The sequence below is a fragment of the Letharia lupina genome, assembly GCF_014066315.1.
Source record: "Letharia lupina isolate WasteWater1 chromosome Unknown contig_15, whole genome shotgun sequence".
NCBI lineage: Eukaryota > Fungi > Ascomycota > Lecanoromycetes > Lecanorales > Parmeliaceae > Letharia > Letharia lupina.
Window position 1 is genome coordinate 540,002 of NW_023502984.1, and position 16,413 is coordinate 556,414.

General features: G+C 46.0%; 2 protein-coding genes across 2 annotated transcripts; one reads left to right on the forward strand and one right to left on the reverse strand.

The window, feature by feature from the left end:
• Window positions 1–4,128: 4,128 nt before the first annotated feature.
• Window positions 4,129–11,089, forward strand: HO133_002603 (uncharacterized protein; the record flags this gene model as incomplete). The annotated part of the gene is made up of 8 exons (XM_037293529.1): window positions 4,129–4,315; window positions 4,378–4,627; window positions 4,774–4,854; window positions 5,021–5,448; window positions 5,653–6,293; window positions 6,413–7,321; window positions 7,415–8,950; window positions 9,029–11,089. The coding sequence occupies 8 exons, from the start codon at window positions 4,129–4,131 to the stop codon at window positions 11,087–11,089; spliced, it is 6,093 nt and encodes a 2,030-aa protein (XP_037150358.1).
• Window positions 11,090–12,602: 1,513 nt separating this feature from the next.
• On the reverse strand, window positions 12,603–14,295 carry HO133_002604 (uncharacterized protein; the record flags this gene model as incomplete). The annotated part of the gene is made up of 2 exons (XM_037293530.1): window positions 12,603–13,869; window positions 14,204–14,295. The coding sequence occupies 2 exons, from the start codon at window positions 14,293–14,295 to the stop codon at window positions 12,603–12,605; spliced, it is 1,359 nt and encodes a 452-aa protein (XP_037150359.1).
• Window positions 14,296–16,413: the final 2,118 nt, after the last annotated feature.

Below are 16,413 nucleotides of genomic sequence, written 5' to 3' on the forward strand. Positions count from 1 at the left end.
TAGAAAGATTATAATAAAATATATAATAAATAATTTAATAAAGAAGTTATAAGGAATATATAAGATCTAATTAACGAGTTTAGTAAGTAAGGCTTATAAATATAAAAAGCGTAAGATATAAATATTAAAAAAGAGCTCGAAGATTAATAATTTTAAAAAATATTTAAAGATAAAAAATTTAATTATAGAAAGTTAAATCTCGAATATTATAATAAAAAATAATATTAAAAAAATTAACGAAAAGTATTAATATTTAAAGGTGATAATAAAAAGATAATATTATTAGAAATAATAGATATTATAATATAAGATATATATATATAAAATAGTAGATTAATTAAGTCCCTTAAAGTCTTTATCGAAGATATCTTTATTAATATTATTATTATTAAAATTATTTCTTAAATCGCTCTTATAAGCGAACTCTATCTTATTATTCTCTATCTCTTTCTCTTTATTCTTCTCTTTATTCTTCTCTTCTTCTTTATTCTTCTCTTTCTCTTTATCTTTACTATTATTTATCTTATTTTTATTATTATTATTTTTAAAATTTAAATTAAATTTAAAATATAAAAAAGATATATTTATTAATAAAAGATTAGTTTAAAATATATTTAATATAAATAAAAGGGATAAGAAATAGATATAAAAATTATAGATATATATAATAAAGCGTATAACGTTATAGATATTTATAAGAATATCTAGAATTTTTTAAAGAATCTTCGCTTTATTTAATTTCTTCTTTATTTTCAATCGATTTATAATATATTAGATTATTATTAAAATTATATTAAAGTATTTATAAATGATTTTAAATTATATAATAGATATAAAATTAGAAATATTAAAAATACGAAGATAACGAATAAAGTAAATATATTAGAAATAAATATAAATTATAATATTAACGTTAATAATAATATATTTATTCGTTAAAATCTTTTAAGTAAATTAGTAGATATTATAAATATATCTATTACGCGTTATTTATATAAAAATTTATTATAATATAATTATCGCGAAAATAAGTATAATAATAGCATTTAATATCTATATTATTATTATTATTATTAAATATAATATTATATAAATAGAAAGTATATTTGAAGATTTATCGAGTATAGCGATAATAGATATTCTTATTTAATATTAATAAATATCTAGTATTATAGAGAGTAAGTATAATAAATTATAACTATTAATATATAAGAAATATATATATAATTATAGAATCTTTAAAAAACTTATTATAGTAGTTATAATATCTATAAAATATATTAATTAAATATATATTTATTATATATTTATTATAAATAGCGTAAATTATTAAGAATAATAAAGAAGTATTAATAAGATAAAAACCTTTTTAAAGAAAAAGTAAATATTATTATAGTTATATATTAATTATATATATTATATATCTAAATTATAATATTAGTAATTACTTTATATATTATTATAATTATATTTAATTTATAAAAGTATATCTAATATTATCTATTAACGTTATATACTTTTATTATATATTTATAATATATTATATTTATACTATATTATTATAAGAATTTTTTTTTTTTTTTTTTTATAAAGTTTAAAGAGTTTTAATAAGTTTTTAATAATAATAAAATATTCTTTCTATACTTAGATTTAAGAATAAATCTTTAAAGAGAGAAGATAATTATTAGAAAAGAAGCTTATAGATTTTAAATAAGAGAATTCTCAATTACTTAATTTATATATATTTAATATACGCTTAGCGAAGTCTTAGCGAATAAACTTAAATAAATAATTTCTTTTAAATTTTCTTTACTTTTTTAAGAATTAGTTTTACTATTAAATTAATATACGAATATATCTATCTTTCTAATATTCGATAGTTACTATATTATTAATACGTTTAGAAGATATAGCTAAGATTTATATAGCTTTAAAATTAATTAAATACGACTATTTACGATATAGCTACTTAATTTAAATAATTTTACGAAGAGATTTCTATATTATAATACGAATTTGGGTGTGTGATATAAAAGATCTCCGGTATCAAGCATTCCAGATGTTTTTGAATGCGCTAAATCTACGCGAGCCGAGCTTTCCTCTCTTCCACTAGGCCACTAGGCGCAGATCAATAAGCCACGTTCTCCCTTTTTTCAGAATCTGACAGCTGTTCTAGCCCCTAAATGACGCGGCGCATCGAGTGGATGAGTCTGATTAAGGCATTCGATCATGTCTTCTGCAAGCCACAGATCTTACTTTAGCTTTCAGCTAAACCACCCTTGCGCTCATCTCCCGCCATGAGAGACGATATCCTGACGCAGGGGGCATACATCTTTTCGGCCCTTCTCTTTACCCATGGCATAGTACACACTACCATACACAAACCCCTGTTCTTATTATCAGCCTAGAATAACCATCCCGTAGGCCACGAGATGCTGTTGCCAACATTGATAGGGGGCCTAGCCAGCCTGAACCTCCACTTCAGCCAGCCACGCGGCCGCCATCATCCCTTCAAAGACATCGGGATTGCAGCGGACACGAGGACCAAGCTTGTCGAACCCCAGAGGAGAGTCCCGTCTGCAGAAGGCCGAATTTGAGGCATGTCAGATCTTGATACTACCTTTTTAGCTGCATTTCCATTGACGATCGTCCGACTCTCGCTTCAATCCAAACTCACTTTACCAATGTCCTTCATCCAAGTCCTCATCAAGTCAATGATCCGAGTAATCAACCTGCTCCCCCCTCAGAAATATACTCTGTCCCATTCCTCCCCTGTAGAGAATTGAGGCTCGCTGACAACATGTGCGGACATGGCGATGCTGCGTGCAGCAAACTGCATATGGACCCCGTTTGAGTGTCTGCTGTTGACTTCTTCCACATGCAGAAGGCCGCCCCTGATCGGCTTCTTGACTGGTTTGGGTGGCTCTGGAATGTGGAACTTCCCCGTACTCGTTTCCACCCCCATTTGCACGCTCTTAAAACCGATAAATCCGACGTAACACCAAAATGCCTACCTTTCATCAAATTTGTATGGCAAACTAGCATAATAATGATGGTCTTTTATTTCTATCCAGACTTAAGATCGGAGAACCTAAATCACCGTTTTTTGGGCCTTATCGGCCTACCATGTCTTGAAAAAAACCGTCACTATCTCTTCTTCTACCTCTTCTACTTCTTCTCTACTACCTCCTCTTCTACTACCTTCTTACCTCTTCCACCTCTTCTATCGCTTTCATCTTTTCTATCTCTTCCACCTCTTCCACCTTTTCTATCTCTTTTACCTCTTCTATCTTTTCCACCTTGCTGCGGTAAAGCCTCTGATGAAGTCTTCGGTGAAGTCGGTGGAGCCCGTTACTATGGCGGAGCAGCTCCTTATCTATCTCGCTGTTATTGCTGTGGTGGAGCGAGATTTAGTGGCATTAGTGGGCCTGGTGTGGGAGGTATAGTAGCCTTTTTCTTGATAGGACTTCTACCTCTCTTCGTGTCTTCAAAAATAGCTGGTCCGAGGTGACACCTACTATGCCAGGCCTATAGATGGCGACTATGGTACCGTAGCATTGGCTATCATGATAGACTATGGTGGTAGGCCATTTGAATGAGTGGTAGTGGTAGCCATGGTAGTGGTAGCTATCTATGTCGGATTTATCGGATTTAAGAGCGTGCAAATGGGGGTAACGTGCAAATGGGGGTGGAAACGAGTATGGCTAATCGTTGTGCCACACGTCAACATTAGACTGACATTTACCCCTCTCCGCGCGTCACCGCTCGCGGGTCAGCCAGGTACTACGTCCTATTTGGGCAACTTGAGGGAAGTTCGAGGCATGCCCCGTGCGTAGCTCACAGGCTGTCAGAATCTATATCTTAAGACTCTCTCTCTTTTTGAAATACCTGATGCCAAGTCTACGTTCTACCCGTCAATGCAGATTCAACCGATGCTGCTGTTGTAACCCTTTCGTCATATGTTCGAGCATGCTTGGTCTTCATCGTAATCCTCTCTGTAGGTCATCCTTGGCCCGGTGCATTGCTATTGCTTACCTGACCATCACCGCAGCTAGGAAACCGTCGAACTCAAGTAATACAACGATACCTCTGAACAAAGATACTGAAGAGGGCAAACGCTCAAAAGCCATGGCTGATGACACTCCCGCCGTCAATGGCAGCCAGAGCCACGACAATCTCAACGTTGACAAGCCAGCCGTGATTGCCAAGGAGCCAAAGGTCTCCAAGCCTATGGTCTATGAGTCCAGCCCAAGCAAGGAACCGGATGGCTTGAGCAACGGCACTACAAACCATGCAAGCCAAAGTATGACCCAACGTAAGACAGTCCACTTCTTAAAACTCTTCATCCTTATCGCTGACCAAGATTTTACTTCACAGGCTCTCAAAACCATACGCGTACCTCCAAAGGCTGGGGCGATTCCAGTGTCATGTTCTCAAAAGACCAGCAGGTCACAATCCTTCAAGAGACGGTCATCAAAACCCGACGAAAGTTTGTCGCAGATTTCGATCAGGCTGATGATACCGACATTCATAGCTTGACCATTGAAGGCTTCCTCCAATTCATCGAGCGCCAGAGGCTCACACACATGCCGCATCGAGGCTCGAGATGGGACAAAGTCCTCAAGTGGTACGCTTCTTCCGAGTTCAGATATCCTCTTGTCAACCCAGCTTGAGTCCTGAGACATTTCTTGGGGGTGAATGCTGTTCAGATATGTTTCGAAGGTGGACATCCCCACTGGAGTAGGCAACGCTGACTTCACAATCTCGATTCAGGGCGGAATTCTTCGCTCTCCAGATATCGGAATATTCCAAGGCTGTTAAAGGCTTCGTCCGTGACAGTGGTCAAGCGGCGCAGTTGATTTGGGCTGCAGCTTGCGCCTTGCTCGAGGCAAGTCTCCTGGTCGGGACTTTCCCTTTCGATTCTCCTGCGCCACGACAACCTCCTCCACGCCGATGAACACATTAGAGTGGAAGTAGGCCAGGCCTTCAATGACTTATTGACACTAATTCGAGACGTAAGCATCTATTACTACGCTCAGGTGAACGCCGTCTCTGCCGGAAAAGTTAGTCTTGATTTCAACAGCACATTTGGTGGTCACATCGAGGCTTTTCACAAACGCATAGGTCGAATTACGGACGCTATGTGGCAATTTGAGCTCGGCGATGATGCGTCTGTGGATTTCGAGATTATTCTTCCCTGGCTCCGTCCTCGCGACCGTAACCTGGAGACCTTGACCAAGAGTCGTCTTCACGCTCCAGGCCATCGAGACGAGTACACCTGCGAATGGTTCCAAAGACATCTCCTCGACTTCTCACGAAGTAAGGATGATGCGTTGTCGATTGTCGGACCTGCAGGCTGCGGCAAGAGTGTCTTGTCTCGTTGGATCATTGAGAGGCTGCAGAGGCCGCTCGGCAAGAGAACCTATGACATTTTATTTTTCACAGTTGGTAGGTCATCCGCGTCCGCGCGGCTCACTCTATTCCAGTCACAGACACGAACACCCATTATCAACAGCAAGCCTACATCTCATTCCTAGCATCATCAATTGAATTGGAATTGTTGCTTTTTCACCGCTGAGTTTTTACTCACATCTACGCTGCTATAGCCGTCATTCCGAACCTTCGGCACCCGTTCACTAACGTGTCCAACAGAAGCAGACGTTCCTAGCGAGACTTCATCGGTTGCGATAGCCAAGCATTTGTTACTACAACTCCTTGAAAAAAACATAGGCGATGAGCTTCTGTTCCAAGATTTGGCTCAGGCGTACGACATGTCATTTTCGAAAGATACCAGCAATCTCGAGGACTCTTTGTGGAAATCTTTGGAGAAGGCGATGGGTCGATTCGCCACCCAACACTCTCTCTTTGTCATCATTGATGGCCTTGACGAAGTGAAGGGTGGCGAGCAAAGCAGAAAGCAAATCACCCATCAGTTGGGGGCGCTCGCCGCGAAGCATACCAACGTTCAGATCATTATTCTATCCCGAGACCCTGCCCCAATGCCAACTGAGGGCAAGGTTCAGACATTCAAGATTACCCATGATCATACGCGCGAAGATCTTAGGCATGTGGCTGGGCATGCACTCCATGGCTACGTGCATTACCAAGGACAAAGCGAACATGCTCGCGAAGCGGTTGTTGAACAGCTAAGTCATGCCGCAAAAGGCAGCTTTCTTGGCCTTCTCTTGACTGTCAAGTTCCTGAGGCAGGAGAAATCCCACGAAGGGTTTATGAAAGCAGTCAAAGCTGCCAGGGATACACCAAACTCTCTTGACGAGCTGATCAAAAAGCTAGTAGATACGTTGGACTTCTCTACATCAAATACCAATCACTTGCTGTCCTGGATGCTCGTAGCTGAGCGGCCATTCATCATCACCGAAGTCAAAGATTTGTTGCAGATTGACCTCCAAAGAAGCATTCCGTAGACCAGAAGACGGACATCAGGGAGGACATCAAGGCCTCGTTGGGAGCTCTAGTCATCATCGACAACGGATTTGTCCGGGTTCGACATCCTGCAATTAGAGCTCAGGTGTTCAATCTCCAGAGAGAAGGCAAGAAAGTTCTGAGCTATCAATCTGCGCAGACCGATCTTGCCATGAGACTCCTAGCTTATTGCCGGTTCAACCTTACAAACTCTCGAGATCCAGCCTTGGAAGTGGTGGCTGAGACAGAGGTCAACCAGCTTTTTGAGAGTCATCGACTGTTGGAATACGCAGTGCGATACTGGACTCTGCACTTCCATGCTTCTTCGATGTACACAAGCGCCGATAAATTCCAGCTCTCGGCTGATCTCAAGGCCATCTTTCCCAGCTCAACACAGCTTGTAATGCTCGAGTGGGCCTGCTGGGATCCCTTGGTCGATTCTATCAAGACACATGAGCTTGCCCGTCGCATACGTACAGATGTATTTACTGAAAAGCATGAGTCGGTACTCCAAAGCTTGATCATCTGTGGAGGCCTGTACCAGAAATGGTCGAAGACGACAGAGGCTAGCATGTGCTTCTACCGTGCGTCGCACATTGGCCAAGAAATACTGCGCGAAAACCATACAATTACCATTGGATGCACCACGACATTCCTGACGATCACCGAGACTATCAAAACAACAACACGCACGGAGCTGGCAACATGCAAGGAGGGGATGCTGAAGTATATCATCAACGCCTACAAGCATCAACATGGAAAGACGCACGACCTGGTAATTTGCTATTACAAGATGCTCGCGCAGCTGTACATTGAAATTCGCGAAGAGCACCATGCTGAAAATACTTGGCGCGAGCTTCGCGAGATCATGATTACACGGTATGGTAAGGGCTCAGAGGTAAGTCAACGCAAACCCTCGAGTACATTTGTCCATCGCATTGCCTGGTCAATTGTCTAATCTTGCAGATCACGTGCTAATACTACCATGTAGGAAGAAATAGGCATATCTGAACAGCTTACTATTATACTCAAAAAAGGCGACAAGAAGATAGACGTTGTCGAGTATGAGAAAGGTATTTTCGATGTCGCCATGGATTTGGAAGTTTGGGACATTCGCCGCATCCAAATGACCATAGAGTTGGCAGTATCCTATGAAGCGCGCGGTGAATACTTCCTTGCCGAAGAACTCTACATAACACTCTGGAGACGCCTTACTGAGCAGTGTCATCATCCTCACCATCATCATGGGGTGGAAATCCACATTCACACCATCGATGTAGTCTTAGAGTACGTGCGGTTTCTAAGACGCCGTCATCGGCATGAAGAAGCCTCCAACGTACTCATTTGCGTTTGGACCGAGTACGAAGAGTACGATTTCGAATCTGAGACGATTTTCCTGCGACTCAAAGTCGTTGGAGAACTCATGCGTGCTATCAACCTTCTGTCCGTAGCCATTTCCGTGTTCAAAAAATGCTCGGCATGGTTCGAGTCTCATGGCAAGCATGAGCACACCGAATCCTGCGAAGTCTTGATTTCCGAGACTATGACAGAGATCATCTCGACGACATCTACGACGACCGCCTCCATTACTAGCACAACGCCGACAACTACAGAGACGGTCATCAAAGAGCTTTTCGAATCGACCATGTCCCGCAGTACGGTGACATCCGAGACCTTTGCAATCTGCAAGAGCCTCGTCTCCTACTACATGAGGATGGAACAATGGTCCCAGTGCATCGAAGTGACGAAACGATCGCTACTGCTTGTCTGGAAGACGATCATATCCGGGCGAGGGACCATTGCTTTACCTAAAGATTTCGGGTCCGAGGCCATCGACATTGCAACAAGCCTTGCCGTTTGCTATGACCGCTCGCATCGTTTTCATGAAGCCGAGGAGATCTATATTCGCATTTATCGCGCGTGCCGCAACTCCTGCCACATTCACGATGAGCGCTTGACCAGATCCTACACTGTGCTTATCAAGTTCTACGAAGGACACCGTCACTGGCACAATATGATCGAAATTTATCATGAACTTCTTGTCGAGTACCGCAAGCTCCTAGGCACTTCCCATACCCTGACTATCAAGATTCTCTACATTCTGGGCTCCCTATGCGCTGACCATGGACATGACCACGCTCACGAGTACTACGAAGAGATCATCACAACGCTGAACCATGGATCGGCGGTCTGCCACCACGATGCTTTGGATGCCATGTTCTTCATGTTCAAATACCATAACGAGGGTGGTCATTGGCACAAGCTACAGGCGATCTGCAAGACTCTCTGGCTGACTTGGAAAGACCTACATCAAGGATACAAAAAGTTCAGTGTCGAATTCGTCGAGGTCCTTTATCTGCATTATCGCTACGTCCTGGAGCATCATAGTCACTGCGAATTTTCCGTTCTCCGGGATTTGACCGTTGAATATCGTAATGCTTGCATCAAGATCTTTGGCGCTTCCGCTACGGTCACTCTCAAGGCCTCCATAGAACTCGCTCAGATCTACATGAAGAGTGAGAAGCATGTCCATGAAGCTTTGTCGATATATGAAGAGGCAAGTAGTATTTGTGGCCCTCATCTCTACTTATGCTAACTATGTCAGGTGTTGACCACGACGAAAACAACCACGACCCAGATATCTGAAACGACCATCACGACTGTTAAGGTTTTGTTGACAAGGGCGTACGTGAAGGTTTGCAACCACAGTTCTGTATCAAAACCCACCGTTGAACGGGCCATCAAAGTGGTTCTCGAACGCTTTAATTCCCTGAAAGCAACCTTTGGCTGCTCTCATATTGAGACGTTGACTGTCCTACGGGAGCTCGTCCTCCTGTATATGAAGCTGGAAAGCCATTCCATGGTGGTACGCATGCTGCTCGATACAACAATCGAGATCATCAAAAAGGAAAAGCACTCCAAGACGCTCCACGAGGCCGCAAAAACCATGGGCTCCATTTATATCGCCTGTGGAATGGCTGAGCAAGGCCACGAGATGATTCACGAAATGCGACTACAGCTGATTACCGGAAGCGCCAGCTCGGACAAGTCGAGCTTCAAAATCGACAAATCCACTGGTAAAGGCTGTTACGTCTTCCTGGTTACGTTTGAACAGATAGTTCTAGGACAGATGACCATCAGCTACTCCGAAATCATGGCCGATCTCCTCACAGAGACGATTCTTTACGAATCATTTACCCGCTGCATCAACAACAAGTCCCATACTGAAGTCATCCTCGCAAGGGCTGGTAGCCTTCGCGCGTTCTTAGTCTCTCGCAAGCGCAAGGTACAAATTGAGGTTCTGGAACATCAAGCTCACGAGATCTTCATCAAGAAGTGGGGATCAACCATCAAGGTGCGGAGCGAAGTTAGCCTTATCTTCTGCAACAGTCTACTCGAAGAACTTGGTCGTCACGATACTCACAACGTAGAAATTGGGCCTTCTGCGTGCATATCCAGCGTTGCCAAGGTCCAGTACTTGCTTAGCGAAGACCGGATTCAGCAAGCGTACGAAGTGGCGTTCTGCGCGCTCAACTTCATTAATCAGCAACGCGCATATCATCAACTGCAGAACGTTGGCTACGGCTTCAAATTGTCTGCACTCATGGCTGGCCGTGGTCTCGAAAAGCCAATGAAGGCGGGGGTCGACCCCAAAGTTCGCAATGACATGATGGAGCTTTCGCGCAAGATCATCCACGAAATTCTACAAGCATGCAAGGATTCCAAGATCGACTTTGTGCGCTTGCAGCTGCGTGAGCTGAACGACCTTGCTGGTCTGCTTGGCGAACAGCAAAACCACGTAGATCTTGAAGTAAGCCCCCCTGACTCTGGCCCCTATCCATATTACCAAGCTGACCACAACGATCGACAGTGGCTCCTCAAGCTCCTCTGGTCCTCCCGCGAAGTCCAAAAGAAATGGTCCTCTACCACCATCGTCTCTATCGGTCGCCGCTACGTGCAAGCAACGTATGCCAACAAAGATCACCGTTCCCACGCTATCCGACTCTGCGAAGACATCTGCTACAACCTCCGCCGCGTATGGGGCTATCTCGACCCAAAGACGCTCGAGATGTCCGAGCTGCTGTCGCAACTGTACACGAGCATGGGCCATTACCGCGAGGCGATGGGTGTGCACGAAAACATTCTGAGACTGGTCGTAGAGGGCGACGATGGCGATGACAAGACTGTCGACACAATGGACTCGAAGAGGGTCAAGATGCATGTGGAATGGTTGAAGCAGTGCTACCTGCGCCTGCAAGGCTGGGACAAGTCTGCCGCTACCTACAGAGACCTCGTCAGCGCAGTCCTCCGCATGGAAGAGTACAGGCACAAGCCAGAGTGGCAAGGCGTACACGGCACCGACCACTGGGACAAGAAAGAACCGGCCTCGGACCGCATCGGCAAATTCGTCGCGCCGAAGGAGTGGGAGTTCGAGGACCCCGAGACCGCCAGCGGGCAAGACAGCGCCGAGGAAAACACCACGTACAAGCGATCAGGTATGGGTACGAAGAGGGCGACGAGCAATTGGGGATTGAACCACTTCCGCCACGTGTTGAATGGGGACCATGAGGTACACCACCGTGATGGTAATCGGACCAAGGCACCGGAAGCGGCAAAGCCGTTGATCCTTGACGGTGACGACGATGGGTACGAGAGCGCCCGCTGAGGAAGTGGGTGATGGGGATGGGGTGAGCGGGAAGCCGTAGATGTTTGTCCGCGGCGCCGATGGCGTGTGCGCGTGACTTCTAGGATATCGTCGACGTCTGTCCATTAATAAATAGAATCTGAACCACCTCCGTTCCTTTCCACTCACTCCAAACCTCCCTCCCGCTATCCACACTCTCCATTCCCTAAACCCCGTTTTCCCCCTCTTCGTCTTCTCCAACCCCCCCCCCCTCTCTCACCTCCCAACCGCCACCAGACCCGAAAGCCAACCACTCGCGCCCCGACCGCAGGGCAGTCCTTGCACGTCGGCACGAGTTTAAACCAATTCCCCGCAGCGGACGCCGTGATGGATCAACGCACGGGCGGGGCGAGGCGATGCTCCATTTTTTTAATTTTTTTTTATTTAGGGACGAGTTGGTGCCTGTGTGGATTGCTCGCGATGGCATTTGGACGATGATGAAATGATCGCGATGGAAGACTTTGCGACAGGGGATATCGGGATTGGATGGTATGGTGTTGATGCGGTGGGCCCGGGGGCTCTATTCTATTGTTGGATGATACTCGTAGCGCTATTCACCGATGTATTTTGGAAACAGGCATGCGGAGTGAGAACTCGCTCGCTCGCTCGCTTGCTTAAATTCACACCTTCGTCAACAAGAAGGAATATGCATATCTATTCATTCGCTAACCACCACCACCACTACGACCCCCAGCGACCGCGAGTTCGAACCCGGACCGCGCATGCCGCCGGGTCGGTTGTCTGATTCGCGAGCGGCTGCGGGGGTCCTCACGGCGCACGGCTGGCTTTTTTTTCCCGGGTGCCTTGTCGTTGGTGGTGGTGGTGGTTTGAAGGAGGGAGGGAGGGAGGAAGGTAGGGACGAGGATGGGATTTGGGTGCTGCGGGGCGAGGATTGGAAAGGTTGGCGGGTAGTGTATGTATGTATGTATCTTGATTCGGGTCATGCAAGTTTTTGGTTTTGGCGTTGGGGGGGGGGGGCGAACGGTCGAAATCAATTTAGTTGGTGCGTAGCTTGCGTGATCCGATACTGGAAATACGCGTCGGGAATCTTGCGTGCCTGAAGCCCAAGGTCACCTCCGCTATCGGAATATGTAGTCGAGTTTCGCCAAAATAGTTGGTACAAAGGCGTTCTGAGAATTCCTGTTCGCATTGCCATGCGTCTTCCCGTCGTAGTGCACAGCGACTCGACCGTCCTGGAACCATGAATTTCATTTTCGCCGGCGCTGATCGCCGCGGAGTCGGCTAGCATCACCTCTTGAACATAGCAAATCGAATTTTGGCGGTAGAAATACGCCGGCGGCAGAGAAGCCATGGATTCCCGGAGTCCGGACCAAGATCGAAGTAAGTACCATATAAGACGATGTTGCCAGGTATCGTAGTCGGTACCCGGTGCTAGTGTGACGCTAATATCACAGCACCGTTTCCGGCTCTTGTGAGTAAATAATCGCTGATCACGGGGAGAGTGAGATGACGGGGCTAGATTACAGGTCCGAGATCAGGTGGATGGAACCCAGTAAGGCTCATGGAACTGCGCCATGCATTTGACCAAACTTGGCGGCGACTCCTGCCATTGAACAAGCTCAGTCTGCAAATCTCCGCTAGTCATGTTGAGAGGGTCTTCGACGCGACCGTGCAGATCTTTGGCCTCTTTGGTTCGATTGTCGTAGCCGACGTTGACCGTAGGGACGACTTGGATCCGACCCAGACCAAGCCTCCACAAGTCCTTGGCAAACAACGTCGGTTCGCCCATGTAGCATTCCGCCTCGACGTTTCGGCGGAACCGAATCCGGCGCTCCATTATGGGTCGAGCGGATATGACTGCTCCGCCGTTCCAGCATGCGTACACCTGGAAAGGCTGGCGTTGAAGATACTGGGCACGCGTCTGTCGGTCGGCCCAGAAGAGGTTGTCGGAAAATTGCCATCCGCCATCCTGTGCGATCTGCCAGAAGGTTTCGCCGACTATTGACCGCGCAACGTAGATGTCGTAGAAGATGGCACCGCCGTGCGACCAATCCATACCGCATGTCATGGTCGCATGTTGCATCTTCTGCTGGTACAGCAGTTCCAGAATGTCGTGGGGACACAAGTAGACGTCGTTGAGGAAAATGACCTGCGCGTCGGGCGAAAATTTCGCTTTCTCCATGACCAATGGCGCCAACGCCAAGTTCCTCAGAAATGCTAGGCCTTCGAATCGATCCTGCTTTCCGTCTTGCGGGCTGACGTCGCTGGTGGACATGTAGAACACAGCGCCCAACCGTTCCACTTCGTCCCGTAGAGCCGCCAAAACTTGGTATGTGCCATCTGTAGACCTGCCTTCGACGAAAGAGACAGCGCACCGTTTTGGGCCAAGGAAACGAATGGTCTGAATTATAGACCCCAACAGAGTTGGCAGGACCGGAATAGTCTGGTACAGATCTAAAGCGAATAGGTACTGGATCCGTCCATCGTGCTCCGTTGTGACCTGTAGTGAGTCGTAGCGTGCAGCAATTGATGCCGAGCACTGAATTCGCCACGCGGTACTATTGGCTTCTCCCATTATCTCACGTAGACATTTCGCCACCTCGCCCGGGGATAAGGCGTCCATGTCGTGAGCCTTGGTGCCATTCTGCCATTGTTGAATATAGTCGTCCTCAAGCACTGGCCCAAGGGTAGTCTCCGTTTCCTTACCGGTACGCCCGGGTTCGGACTCAATTCCCTTCACTTTTGAGCAAGACTGTAGAGCAGACTGTTCATGATCAGATTGGGGTAGATTGGGAAAGATTCTGTCATAGATGTGGGAAAACGAGGACCATAACAAGAACAGGACGGTTAGGAGGAGAATCAATTGCACACTGATTCTCGCCTCTTGCTTCCGTCGCATCCTCTACTTCCTTACAAACAGCGTCAAAGAGGAAATTCTATACAAGTTCAGGTCAGATGTTCCAGCATCTTGATCTCGAGCCCAGCTTGCACATTGACACACACGAATCAGTAGAAAATATTACATGGCGAGAGAGTGAGGACACGTGAAGTTTCATTAGCCTTCGCATAGAGGCTATTTCCATGTCGGCTGGATAGCGTGCGCCTATGTTGTGTCCAACCCATGTTGCGAAGAACCTTAGTTTCCGCCAATCGTAAGCATGCGCTTGGCCTGGACCGTTGGCCTCTGACATGAAACAGCCATCGAACTTTGAATCCTTGGCGGCCATGGGGCCTGGGGCCATTGAAATGCATACCAACAACAATTATGATTGCGTCTGCTAAATTGAGCTCCTTCGCGATGTCTTTGTGCTGCTTGAAATGAAAATGCTCGAAACATCCAAATAGCGTTGCGTGAAAGTCGACGTCAAAGCGGCAACCATCCTGTAGTTGATCGTACGAGTACAGCAAGCTATACATGCCACTGTATCTCCGTCCAAAGCTATATTATGCATTTGAAGGGAATTGGAGGAAAAGGAAGCATCCAAATGGATAGCCTCAACTGCCGCCTGAAAGGAATGGGCGCAGAGTGCCTCCTCGAGATCCTTTATCTCATCGCTGTGGTCTAAGAGCACCAAGAGGAATTCTTGCAAGAGGAAGTGTATCCACGGGAATGGGCTCTGGTTCAAGGGCTCCCTCATGATCGTCTTCGGTCGACCTTGATCCACCGTGACTATCCTGATATGGTCTTGGTGGTCCTCTGGAAAGGCGAACATAGACTATGCGTACAATTGTAGCGACACCCATGAGCAGAGGCATTGTTTGGCCTGCCGAGCATAGCGAATTGACGCCCTGGATCTTGTTCCACTTGATCGTGAGTTCAGTTGCCGCAACAATTGTACTCGCGACGGCGACGTTGCAGGCTGATCGCAGCTGCAGTAGACTTTCAACGTGCATTCTCCTGCTCGATAGGTCAGATATACATAGAATGGGGGTGCCACGCGGCCAGACGGAGACACTATACCTATGCCTCGGTGCTTGTTTCTCCACAACCAATTCCGCTCTTTTGAGAACGGTTATTGAGAGCACGATGGCGCAAGAGGACAGAAGCAGAAAGGATAACACTATACTCAGCACCTCAAAACCTTTCTCATTCAACGTGATCTTTGCAAAGCAGAATTCATACTCGTCACAAACCTGTCCATCCAAATTTAGCACTCGGGCAAACCGGAACCACAATTGGAACGACGCTATGGCAACGAGTAACAAACGTTTCAACACGCTGTAGACTTGACCAGGCGGAACATGAGGAAATTTGAAGGGGCCCAAAGCAGGATTATACCCAGTGAGTACCCCGCCAGATGTACAGAGGCACAAGGAAAAAGAAACACCCAAACGTAAGCAAAAGGATATTGTAGACCTCGACGACTTGTAGATTCGATATATCAAGAATGACATGGACGAGCAGGGAGAGGAAGGTGGCGGCGATAAAGACACTGTTTGTCAGGCGTAATCCATTTACTTCGGATGGTGCGAGCTAGGAAGCTAAGTCCCCAGCGTATCCTTGAAGATAGAAGGCGATCCGAATGACCAGCCCGTACATATCGGTATCTCCGGCAAAGCTACAGACTGCCATGGCTATACAAGGCCGGACAGCGATCCGTGGGAATGGACAAAGGCGTAGCCTTACCAACAAATTCTGCTGCAGCAGTGAACAGAGGTTCGAATGGAGGACCCTTTGAACGTCCATAGAACACAGTATCCGTAGCTCTCTTGAATGAAGTCTCACAGTACAAGCGTCTCAATAACGTCGAGGCGGATGAAGAAGAGCTCATCAACGAAATCGAAGCGGATCAGGGACTGACACTTCCTGCTCTCGAACAATTTCGACTTATTGCTCCCGTATTCACTGGATAGATTGCTTTTCACGCGACGAACATTGCTCAGACCAACCAGCTGATAGTGCGGGGCAAGTCGAGTCAGCTTAGTCGTGCGAGTCAATTGCCAGGCACCAAGGGCAGTCAATCGAGATCAGCGCTGGCCGGACGGGGCCAACGCAGTTGTCGCCGTCGACACAACTTGCACACCTGAATTGGACATTCAAACTACAGGTGACTAGCTTACTTTATCATCCTTCCATTACAGGACTTAGAAGAGCCCTAGCTCACAGATCTTTTACTCAACTTGCGTGCAGCGACCCGGTCAATGTTCCAATCCCTACTTCACGGTAGACATGGTGTCTCACGCGTGAGAGTAAAGGCTGAGAATCCCAGTGTCCGTGCTGTCTAACTTGCCTGGTATTGCCTCTCACAGTCTCATACGGCTTAATCAGGAGGGTGTTTCGTGTGATGTACTGTTGTATCCTGTCTCGGAAATTCATCGTAAAAGTCTCGTCTGTTTTGGAAATG